We start from the raw sequence: 12,840 nt of genomic DNA, 5'->3' as shown, positions 1-12,840 counted from the left end.
AGGCGGGGCTTTGCGCTGCCGGAGCAGCCCGTGTCCGAGCGCCTGTGGGCGGGAAGGGTGCCGCGGTAGGGAAGCGGTGTTTACAGATCGGACCAGTCCGGATCCGTTGGAAGCAGTTTGGCTTAGTTGCGAAACTTTGCAAAACATGGAAGGTTTGCCTCGGGTTCGGCCTTTAGCTTCTCTGCAAGACATTTTCCATAGAAACTTTATCACAGTTTGGCAAATTGGCAGTGCTTTGGGGAGGGGAAGGTTCTCGTTGCACGCGAGCTCTGCCTTGCTTACAGGCGTTCATTTGCACGAATCCTAAAAACTTCTTGGATTTTGGGCAAGACCTTCCTCGTCAAATTAATAGTAGAAGTGGTAGAAGAATAGCATTCGTTACTGGCTGTTTGATTAGATGCTGGAAGCTGTGTCACCTCATTTAGGTAGCATAAAGTAGCCCCAGTATCTCAGGCCTTTTCTAGGTGTTCAGAAGGGGCCCCATCCATGTTCCCCGGGGAGGTCAGAGCCTGGAGGTGATGGGCAGTGAGCTGGGCTTCTCAACCCTAGACTGTATGGAAGTGCTCTTCAAATGAGCCTGCCTGCGTGCAAAGCTAAACAGGTTTACAGCAACTGGGGTCCTGTATTCTGTCTCCTCAGCCAGGAAATCCCTCTCCTGTTCTCACTGCCTTCTCTCATCCACAAGCATGCATCTCTGGTACATTTGTTAAGCCCTTGCAAGAATTTCACCATATTTATTATTCCTTCAGAAAGAGCATGGTTGACTACACACGCGTACACGTTGTCTTCCGCGTGCTGCATTAGCAATAATAGTTTGTTCATGGCTCCCATAAAAAGCAGCAAGGTGGGTATGAATAATGATGTGGATCACTGTTAAAGGCCAGGAAATGAATAATAGATTAAAGCAAATTGAGAGCAGAGACTCTCCCACACTTTATGCTCGTTTGTTCTCCTTAAACTATAGAGTCAGTTGTGACTTGTGTATGTCCCATTCACAAATGTTAAAACAATTCAGTTCCCTTGTCCTTTCATCCTCCTGTCTGCTGTGGCTGCAGCATCCAGGGGTAAGTAATAAGACATGATGTGTGGAGGGGAGAAGAGCAGTAGAGTCTGGATTATACCTTCTACTCCTTTATATCTTAGCCTTCTCACATTCCCACATCTTACTTTAAAGAGAACAGTAATAATCCCTTTAATTTGCGGTTGCTGCAGACCTTTGACCTGGTGGCAGTGTTACTGGCACACTGTCCCTGCTCAGCTATGCATTAGAGGCATAACTTTACAGTAAATTTAGTTTTGTTGCCTCATTAGGCATCAGATGTACAGCACCGTAGTAAGGACTGTGCTCTGTAATGATACAGCTGCCAGAGAGATGTCTCACGTCGACCCCTGCGAGCAAAGGCCTGAACTTAACTTCCTGCCCTGGAGAGTGTATCAACAGCTCCTGCTCAAGTTCAGCAGTAGCTGCTGACACAGTAGGCTCTGATAATTTATGAATCCACTACAAATCAGGGAGAAATAAGTGTAAAAAGTTCCTTGAAAGATCACATTGAAATCACATTGAGATTGAGTTATTTTGGAGAGTAAATTAAGCAGTGTTTAGGCTGGCAGTGGAAATTCATTCATGAATTCACACTGCTTGAAGGAATGAAATTCTACCCCTATTTTCAAAATGCTCCTAATCCTGTTTGGTTTCATGGCCTTCCTAGTTCATGGCTCTGATGATCAGACTCAGTCCTCAGCTGTAGCTCTGGGACTCCTCACCTCCAGAACAAGTTTGGTTTGTGCTATCAGTGCTTGGCCATAGCAAGGGGGGGAAATGTTGGTAGCTTGTGCTCAGCTTTGTCTCTTTCACTCATGTTGAGCAGCTCTTGGTGGGTCACCCTCGGGGGATTGACAGTGCTTGCTGGATTCCCAGCAGCTTGATAGTCATCTGTATATTTGTCTTCAGGATGTAAGATGTACATATGTCTTACAGATACATGTTTAACTCTCACTGGTTTTAATGGCACAGGACAAAGCCCAAGGAACGGTTACAAGATTTGTAGGCAAACTCTAATTCAACTTTCACCATCAAACTCTGGGTAACATGGAGTGGAACTGCACAAAGTAGAAGTGAGCCCAATATTTATCTCACTGAAGTCAGATGCCCATCCATGCACATACTGGGCCAGATCTGCTCTCATTTACACCTGAGCAGTTTCTGGTGTGAGGACTGAATTTGTGCCGTTGAGATTCAAACCTAAAAAAAGAGAAATTTATAGTCTGACTTTTCCCCTTTGTCACCATGATCTTAATGCAAAAATAATTATTCAAAGCATCAGTACAGATACCACAGAATCACCAACATACCAATTGTCCACTGCCATGCAGAATTGGAGAGCAGTACATAAAGGGAGATCAGATAGCTGTAAAATCTGAGCATAATATTGAACATGGCTTCTTCATGCTTTTTTCTAGCTCTAAAAACTGTTTCAGTACACATTAACAAAAGAGTGATTTTCCTCCATAAAACTGTGCAGACTGCTACAGCAGATGTCAATTTGTGTCAACATCAGCTGATTTTCTTCTCCATTACCCTTTCTGCTGGATCTTTGCTTATCCAGCAGGTCCTGGCTTCTTGACATCCAATGTCATGTTCCCTGTTTTTTCCCATTTGGTGATAGAAAGCTTGACTCCGTCTTTCTCAAAAATTGGAGTTGTCATCCACATGATGGTAATTATGCATTATTGATGGCGATGGAAAATTCACAAATACAGGCCCTTTGCTGCAGGGCTTTAGCCTTTTTTTCTTTGGTTTATCACTGCTTTATCTTCTCTCTGCATTTTAGTAATGATGTCAACAGAGACATTTCATGCTACCTTCACCATGAAACAGTAGCAGTGCCGTGGTCCTGGTGCTGCAGCCATAATCCTTTTTCCTAATGTAGTTTGAGTGAAGTTGAGGAGTTTTTTACTTTATCACAGAATTCCAGAAAACATTTCAGTTATCGAGAAGCTACTTCCTAGGAAAATCCTAGTTCTTACTGATGCAGAATTAGGAGTAAACTCTTGGAGTTAATAAGCAATTTGTATCTTTTCCCCTCGCTTTTACAATGTAACTCATAGCATTGGGAAAATAACATTAAAAGGAAATCCCACTGCTGTATTGTGTAGTCAGAGAAGAACTTAAAAAGTGTATGGAAATTAATTTGTAAAAATATGATTTATAGGTTAATATTGTCAACACAAACAGTAATATGAACAAACAGTGGAAGACATAGTAATCTTAAAAAAAATACCTCGATTTGCTGTTTTATCAGCAAATTATCCATATTTCTGTGGAGGGTGCCAGCCAAGGCTTGTGCAGGACATGCAAGTTTCTTCCAACTCAATTTAAACTTGCCACTTGATGTAGAAGTCATGAAGAGCCTTAATTCAGAGGGATCCTAGACCACTTAACAAATCAACCTGGAGCCTGTGCCCAGAGTCCATGTCTTCTGCCACGAAATGAAAATACTTATGGAGTGAAACTGGATAATTGCTTAGTAGCAAATACTGTTATAAAATATGCAGAGCAGAACGGGAGTGATGCAGAGAGGGCTTTATGAAACAGGAGTGCATTTGTCGCCTGCTCTCTGTCTCGTCCCAAGGAAACCTCTCCAAGCCCATTGTACATGTTCTACCAAAATCCACCCTTGATACTTCAATGGCTCAGTACTGATTCAGAAGGGGAAAAAAAAATAATTGCATTGATTGATTGAACTAAATGCAGCTTCTAGCAAGGCAAGTGGCTTTTGGTATGATCCTTTCAATTTACTCTGTGTGTTGTATTGGAACCCTCTCAAAACAGCAAACCTCTAATGCTTTCATGACCAAGGCCACCCCACAAGGCAGGTTCTTGGAGACATTCTGCCACTTTTGTAAGTCGCTGGCTCTTCTTTGGTGTAGATGAGGGGAGGAAGCCTTTGGAGAGTTTCTAAGGAGAGCCTTGACTTTGTAACACCCTCTGTCTCCTGAAAACAGCCTGGAATTAGGACTGTAATGGCACGCTGCATAGCTCACCCCTCTTTCTCTGGCATTTGAAGAGAAGAAATAATTATGAAGATGGTTAATAGAGGGAAAAGGAGGATTGTTTCATTCTTTACCTTGCTTGCTTTTGCTGCAGTTTAGTCATAATAATGAGAGTTTTTGATAAGTGAGCTTCGGATTGAGTCACTGGTATCTCGAGTGAGTAAATAGTTTTTTGTATTAGTCTGAGGAGCTGAGCAGAGCAATCATCCGCTGCTTTTGGAAGCTGGCAGGCAGAAAAGGGAGTGCGAGCATCTTTGGAGAGGGGAGAGGATCCTTGGCTCTTATTCTCGCCAACTCAGGGGAGTCACCTTGAAATGCCCTGGGTCAGCAGACGAGGTGTCCGAGCAACCTCCACGCTCACTGAACCCATGGGAGATGCAGGCACGCAATAGGTTTGGGGGTCAATGTGCTTCATGGTGGGACCTGGCGGTGGGAACACCCAAAAGCAGTGACCGACTGGGAACATGCTCCCAAGCAGTATTTATGGCACAGCATGTCAGAGGGGGAAAGCCAAGGCACAGAGCCATGTGTTATCTGCAAGGCCCTCCTGGTTCTCATTAAAGTCTTCTGCTCGTTATGCACAGAGGCACAAGGGTAAAAGACTTTTAAATGAGTTTGTTGGTGCATATCATCACGGTTCACATTTTGACTTCAGGAACAGAAAAGTATTATCTTTGAGACACGAGGTAATTATTGACGTTGTTGGTTTTATTTTTGTTTTTGCTTCAGTTAGAAAAATGCTGGAAACCACGAGTACAGAATAATGACATGATGCACTTTTTCCTGTGATGACAGAGCCAATAAAAGGCAGCCATTGAGAATAATGTCCCAAGAGCCAAAGCACTTCATCAATCTAAGCTGCTGCTTCTATGACCATATATAATAATGGGTAATCTTCTACAAAAAAAAAGGTCTCTGCTTCCCCTAAATATCACCAGGGGAAGCCATTAATTCTACTCTAGTGTTAATCTATTCTATCATGATGATATATCCATTAATGGATATCATATATCCATTAAACTTTCCACCCTCGTGCAGAAAGAAATAACAATAGTTCATTGTTAAAAAGCCTAAATGATGTATTTTTTTCCTTTTAAGTAACTGATTATATATTTGTCTGACTTTTCCACCAGGAGGCCAGACTCCACATGCTGAGACTCTTTTATCTAAGCAGTCCAAAACCTCTTTTCCTTGGCGTTGAAGATATAACTGGCTTCTCATTTCCAGGCTAACAAGACTTCAGCCCTTGCCAGACTTAACCCTTTATTTCCAGCTGCAAACACTGCAGGGATTTGGGGAGCAAGGCAGGGAACACGCATGCATTCAATTAGTAGCCCATCATGAGTTGGAAAGCAAATGAAAGCTGCAGACAGATCCTGGCACAGCAGGGCGCAGAGTGAGGAAACCAAGTACTGAGCTTCTGGCAGTAGTAAAAACGGCATATTCAGTGATAAAAATCTGGCTGCTGTAGCATGGGGGAAAAAAATCCTTAATATTCTTAATAAAATAAATAATAGAGTCCATGCCTCCGTGGGCTATTTTTTCAGATTATGCATGTATTTATACTCAAGTCATACTTGCAAAGTTACCTTTACCCAAAATCATATATATTTTCAGCAGAAAAGTTGAGATTGCGGAGCACAACTCTGCAACAAGGAATAAATTCACACATACGTCAAATCATGATGGGCAGAGCCCTACTCGGGCTGGTTTAAGGAACCTTCTGTAGGTGTTATGAACTTTTTGAGAGGAGGTGCTGGGATGGAGGCCTTTGAAGGAAAGCCTAAAAAAGACTACCTAGCTGTCAGCACATCTTTGAAATGAGAAACAAATATTAAAATGTGCCTATATGACAGCATACAGATATATTTTTTTTAAATAGTTGTAATTCCTGCATAACCAGAGCATGGAAATTCCAGCAACAAGTTAAATCTTGGGCTTACCATAAATGAACCATCTGGTCTGCCAGAAAATGAGACCTTCCTATCATCTGCGTGCTATTTTAGAAAGAATATGAAGCCACTACACAATTCATAATATTTAATTTTGCCATGTTGTTATTAGTTCTGTTTTGGGTTTTTTTGCATAATACCACTACATCCCTGCTAATTTGCATGTCTATTAATAGTACTAAATTCTTATTCAAAATCTCATAGAGAAAATATCAAGTTTGTTAACATCCTTGCAGAGAATTAAGTATGACCTGAAACCCAGAGTCTTTATTAGCACTTCTGTGCCTTTCCATTGCTTTTACCTTATAATTTCTGACTTAAAAGTCTATTGTTGTGACTGCAGGACTGCCAAGTTGTAATGCATGATTTATTACGTACATCAGGTGATTGGTAGTTAACATTTATCTCAAAGTGTATGTTATTGTTTCTCTTTTTCTTTTCCCCCTGCAGCCTTCCCTGGGAGGTTCGTGGTTTTGTCAGTGACAAGATGACAACTCATATTTTTACCAAAGGATCCAGTGAGTCATCCTATTAACTCCACTGAAATACATGCTTGCCAATCGTCCTGCCACGGTAAGTCTGTGAGATTTTGCATTCTATCTGGAAACATCACTCAGGAATTAGTCCACAGTATACATCTGGTAGAACAAATAATCTTTACCTAAAGCAGTAACTTCTCAGTGATGACCATAGACCCAAATAGAGCAAAAATTGCATATCATGCCTATTTTTTTAAAAGTTATTGAAGTATTTTAGAGCAAATGAGAAGTCTGACTGTGCCTCATACCATGCTGCTTACAAGGACATAGTTTATTTGAACCTGGAGGCCATGCAAGGAGTCTCATGTGCTGTGGTAACTGATACAAATGTGTGATATATCTGGCCTTGAAAATGTTGCCCTGTGAGGGAATCCACATGCAGCTAAGGATGAGTGTGCCATGAGTCATGATGGAAAAATTCAACATCCAAAAAACCCCAGATCTCCAGGATGACATAACATAGATTATGTATTCAAACTGGTTACCCAAATTAAGCTCCTTATTTATTTTGTCCTCCTGAGAACTCCCAGCTCATCAAGCCAATATCCAGTAATGTTTCAGTGAGGTGTAAGCTACTCGGTTCCTTTTCCCAGCTTTGTGCTGTAGGGGAGTATGGCTGCCCTTGGCTTGTACTGCTCTGCAAATGGCTTTCATCTGGGAGAAGGGGCGGTGCAGGCTGGTACAAGACTGCTGCTTTTCCCTGTTCTTTGCCTTGGTTTGGAGAAATGGTAGGATACATTTCTGTTGATAAAGTCTTTTCTGCTTACATGTTCTGCCCTTGAAGGTAATATTCTGTGGCATAGTCCAAGCAAACTGCTTTCTGCTTAAGCGTATTTTGCACATCGTGCAACTCTATCTCACAGGAGGCAAGCATATGGCCTTGAGTTATTATCTGTTATTTCAGGGTAACTAGATGGTAACTGTACTGAAAACTTATGGCAACTCATGCGTTATCTCATGATAACAGGATAAATAAACAGGATCTTCACTGCATGCATTAATGGTAATGGAATAAAAAACTCATGAAGAACACTGTAAAACCAGTTTAAATATGTCCGCATTTAGGATACCCCAGATGCTTCTCATATGCATTTAAATTATGACTGAGACTCCTTCCACATTTGACATTCTTGCCTTCAGAGCTAATGCCAGCTACAGTATTTAAGTCAGTCAGCATGCAAAATACTTGAAAATGTCCAACTTAATAGAGAAATGTATCTTTGAATTAAAATCAAACTTTAGCATGGTGTCACAGAAATCATTAATGATTCATATAATGAATATACAGCAAAAGCAATATGGGGCTTTGGTTACTTTGAGCATCTCTGGGGTAACCTCCCAAAACAAGGTTACTATGGCAGCTGACAAGGCCTTTTGCTTCAGCTGTAAAAGGTCCCCTCACAATGATTTCAAGTGCAGAAAAAGTAAAGAGAATTGGAGCATTAAAGTATTCCACATAATTGTTGTAAAACAGACAAATTGGGGAGCAGATAAAAGCAAAGGGGAGAGAGTGGAGCTAACACAGCTGCACAAAAGTTATTTCAGATGTGTTCTTGAGAATGTCAGCACATTGCAAAGCCTTTGAAAATACACTGAAGCAACATTGTAGAGTATATAAAAAGAGAATCTTAAACAGTTTATCAGTAAAATATGAGCTAAATTTGGTGAGACTGTCCTCTAGACTGTAAGTATCTGTTTCTATGAATGTTGTGTGGAACATGAAAGCTGTCATTAGCATGGCAGATTTTCTTCATTCAGATGTAAAGCTGGATCTGCTTTTGGTTTTTTTTGATGAATCTGGTGTGCGGTAGAGTGCTGAGAGGTGGTTAACTAAATCTTTTACCATCACTGTAAAACCAAACTCACAGGTTTTTTGTCCAAACCCTGCTGAAGAAAATTAGAGCTCCGAATTTCAATTTAGAAGTAAATAATAAAAATCAGCAAAACTCCTTTTAGTGATCCCACAGCAACTAAACATTTTCCCACTTCATCAGCTGAAGGTGACCACTCAAGGGCAAGTTAGAACTTGAATCAGGGTAGTATTTTTCTAACCTTATAATAACGATAATAGATCACAAAACTTGACTAGATATGATCCATCTTATTCTCTGCTTCTCTAGTGAGTATAAGTGAAAGGAAACACTCTGAAAACTATTTTTCCTCATTGCTGTATCTGGCAGAGATCTTAAATGGGGCAGGATTCAGAGTCTATTGCAGCTTATAGTAACATCTTAAATCCCATAAACACAGGCCTAAGAAAAATCACTAGGAGAGAGCTTCAATAAGTTACTAGTACTGATTAAGTGAGGAAAAGCCCCTTTTTTCAATACACCATTTCAAAGGCTATTTGTTCCTTTCACTACCATGGTGCTAGTGTTTATGCAGCCTTCCATTAGCCCACATAGGAACTTTAAGATAGGAAAAGACTGAATGTGAAACACATGAAATGCTTTTAGGTATTCATGTGGAAGAAGTAACAGAAACTAAATTCTTTGTCAAGGTTTTACACAATGCTTTGACTAATTATAGTCTCAATACTGCTGCTGATTTATGGTAACTGAGGCTTACTTGCATTAATAATAACTCCTGACATTAGCCTGAGAACTTCGGTAAATAAATTTGCCACTGCTTTAAGGAATAAGGATCCTAACAACTATAAAATTGCTTGGAAATTTTTCTTGTTGCCAGACAAGATTAGGGAAAAGAGCAAGAGAAAGCATTTCTAGGAAGGTGCAGGATTATGTCCTGGAAGCAACCTAGTAGATAATTTTTTAAAAAAGTTTATTTATACATTATAAATTAATTTATAAATTAATTATCTTCTTGACAACTTACTTCCTGTTTTTCCTAGACCATTTTCCTTACTTGCCAAAGTTGAAGGCATTATTTCAGCACAGAATTCTTAGTATTTATCATAAGACAATTCTTAGATGTTAATGTTGAGGCTCTGAACTCACAAAGCATCTCTGGATCCTCTAGAAATCACTTTAGAGAAGTGACATTTTGAGGTATGCCTCTTCAACACAAAAGAGATACTTACTGACATAACTTTTTCCTGTCATTTTTTAATCCTAGCATATTCCAATGAAATCTAAAATAACTAAAAACATGTAGCAATAAAGAAAGGATTTGAAAGCTCATTTAGGGACACTTCTACCTTCTGACTTTCAGAAAGTCTTTGAAGAGGGTCCCTCTGCTAAAAAGAGGGATTGAATTTCAACATTCCCTTCTCTAAGCCCTTTTTATATCAAAGCATTACCCTTGAAAAGCTCTCTCAAAGTTTTGCAATGTCAGACAAATCACATAACAAAAATTACTGCTTAAGCAGCAGTTCTGACAACTCTGAATTTGCTTCTAGATCATCAGAGCTGGTCCATCATGATCTGGTGTATCCATAACACAGGTGACAAACATGACAGCAAAAAAGTCTACACAAAATCCTCTCCTTCCAACCTTCTCGCTCCACCAATACTTCCACAATTCACGGTGCCTTTCTGTAACAGCTATTTTTGATGATAAAAATGTCGTAAAGGCTATGGAGGATGGATAGAAGTTTTTCATAATAATAGTTTGTGGTAATAAAGGAATAAGCATGGAATCCTAATAATAAATAGCCAATGGTAAAGGCATAGGCATGTAAAATAGGCCAGAAGGGTGCTTCAAATTACATATTTTAGATATTGTAAAAGGTAAATAAATCATCCATGCAAACTATGATGATATGAAGACAAGATATAATTTTAGACTGAGGAATTCCAGGGCCTAAGCTTTATCCCATGTATTCTTTTAGTGCTTCTTTACAGGCTTTCTTGTGAGGTTTTAGGGTATCAGTGCAGACTGGAAGGGGTTTTCATATCGGTTCTGCAAGCCATAACTTGCAGCATTGGTACATTAATGTGGGCACACAGTTAATGGATTAGAAGGAAACGATTTTGCCTTAGAAACACAGTGGAAACAGCTTAACAATTATCGGATATCCGTAACAAGTGGTATTGAAGGATGCATGCATGTAGACGATCCATAGAGACTAAAGTACATCCAAGGCATATGGCCAGGTAAACAATGAGCGAGTTGCATAATTTCTGCTTTAAAAAAAAACTTCTTGGTCTTTCAGAAAGTAGTTTTAGGTATGAAAGCCCCTGAAGATAGAGGGAGATTTCTTGGCAGGGTAGAAAGAATCCAACTTGCTCATTTTGCTCATTTCATCTCTTCACAGTGAAATTTATTTGGAATTTCATTATTACCACCAAGTATCTCATGTTATTAACCTTTGAGTAGTTTTAAATGAAGTCTATATGGTTTACTGCATTTACTTTGAGTCATGGATTATACAATAACACAATGGCTTCTCAGCAGGATTAAAAGCCGAGTACATTAAAATTCAATTAAAAGCCTGTGACAAGTGCAGTGGTTGACTCAGAACGTTAACTGGGATTGTGTCTCTGTAAAATGAACTGCGTTGTCACTGCGCCAAGGAAGGAAGATATATGTTTGTTATAACCTAGTGAAATGTCAAGCTCTCTTGTATTTGAGCAAGTTCTGACATTTTGTTCTTAATTTCTGTTTCTTCCTAGTTAGCCAACCAATATCACAATGACTGAGGATTTAGACCACAGATTCAGTAGTCTCACCTGGGATCAGATTAAAATCTTGGATCAAGTTTTAGCTGAGGTCATACCTATTCATGGCAGGGGAAATTTTCCAACACTGGATGTAAAGCCGAAGGATATAATTCATGTGGTAAAGGAGCAGCTCATTGAAAAGCAAATCAATGTTAGAGATATCCGCCTGAACGGTTCGACAGCCAGTCACATCCTAGTGAAGCAGAACGGAACCAGTTACAAGGACCTAGACATCATTTTTGGAGTGGAACTTCCAAGTGAGCTCGAGTTCCAGGTTGTTAAGGAAGCGGTTCTTCATTGCCTATTGGACTTCTTGCCAAAATGTGTTAATAAGGAAAAAATCACTGCTCAGACCATGAAAGATGCCTATGTGCAGAAGATGGTCAAAGTGTCTACCGACCATGACCGCTGGAGTCTCATCTCACTGTCAAACAACAGCGGCAAGAATGTGGAATTAAAGTTCGTCAACTCGCTCAGACGGCAGTTTGAGTTTAGCGTGGACTCCTTTCAAATCATACTGGACTCCATATTAAACGTTTACAGAGCAACAGACTGCAAACTGACAGAAGACTCTCACCCCACAGTCATCGCTGAGAGTATGTACGGAGACTTCAATGAAGCAATGATCCACTTAAGATACAAACTGATTTCCACAAGGAACCCGGAGGAAATCAGAGGAGGTGGCCTCCTGAAGTACAGCAATCTCCTGGTTCGTGACTTTAAGCCAGCGGATGAGTCTGAAATTAAATCTCAGGAACGTTACATGTGCTCCAGGTTCTTCATTGATTTTCCAGATGTTGCTGAGCAGCAAAGGAAAATTGAGTCATATCTGCGCAACCACTTCATTGGGGAAGAAAAAAGCAAGTATGACTATTTGATGACTCTGCATGGAGTTGTAAACAAGAGCACAGTCTGTCTCATGGGACACGAACGAAGACAAACTCTGAATATGATTACAGTTCTGGCTTTAAAAGTACTTGGAGAACAAAATATCATCCCAAATGCAGCCAATGTAACATGCTATTATCAGCCTGCTCCATATATCAGTGACAGAAACTTCAGCAGTTACTACATTGCTCATGGACAACCACCTATCATCTACCAGCCATACCCATTTCACATACCAATGCAGAGCGGCATGGTTTAGGAACACGATAACCTCCTCAGCACTTCCACTCCTCTCTCTTTCCAGTTCTCTCCATAATAAAAGCATCATTAAAGCAAGTTTTATCATCACTTTTGATTTAAGGACATATTTTTGTGCAAGTTGCCAAAGTTATTTGGTTGGTCAACATCTAAATCACTGTTAAGCGGGTCGTTAAATAAGTGAAATGGCTGTCATAATTCATGATGGATTTATACCCCTACATGTGTTTGGGCTATGCTTTTTTTATGAAAAGAGAAGTATATAAATTATTCTAATTTTATAAAATGAAATGCACTAAGTTCTGGGTTCTAAAAAATTATTAAGCAAAATTTAAATAGTGTAAATGAAAAATTAAGTCAATAAAATACCTCTCAGTAGAAATGAGAGTGATTTAAATGCTGATTTAAAATGATAGTGTTCTGGGTACATTACAGTAGATCATCCATCAGTTACACCCATGCCATTTCAGCAACGTTTATTTGCAGCACCTTTTGAAAATATGCATTGCTGGGCTGTCTCTTGGTGGT

General features: G+C 39.8%; 1 protein-coding gene across 1 annotated transcript; it reads left to right on the top strand.

Annotated features, from left to right (window-relative positions):
* Positions 1-6,486: 6,486 nt before the first annotated feature.
* On the top strand, positions 6,487-12,386 carry LOC104536738 (protein FAM46D-like). The gene is made up of 2 exons (XM_010179448.1): positions 6,487-6,578; positions 11,119-12,386. Exon 2 carries the CDS (start codon positions 11,138-11,140, stop codon positions 12,311-12,313), a length of 1,176 nt encoding a protein of 391 aa, XP_010177750.1. The 5' UTR covers positions 6,487-6,578; positions 11,119-11,137; the 3' UTR covers positions 12,314-12,386.
* Positions 12,387-12,840: the final 454 nt, after the last annotated feature.

Source organism: Mesitornis unicolor, unplaced genomic scaffold, assembly GCF_000695765.1.
Source record: "Mesitornis unicolor isolate BGI_N332 unplaced genomic scaffold, ASM69576v1 scaffold5842, whole genome shotgun sequence".
Classification (NCBI taxonomy): domain Eukaryota; kingdom Metazoa; phylum Chordata; class Aves; order Mesitornithiformes; family Mesitornithidae; genus Mesitornis; species Mesitornis unicolor.
This window is presented reverse-complemented; position numbering and strand designations above follow the sequence as displayed.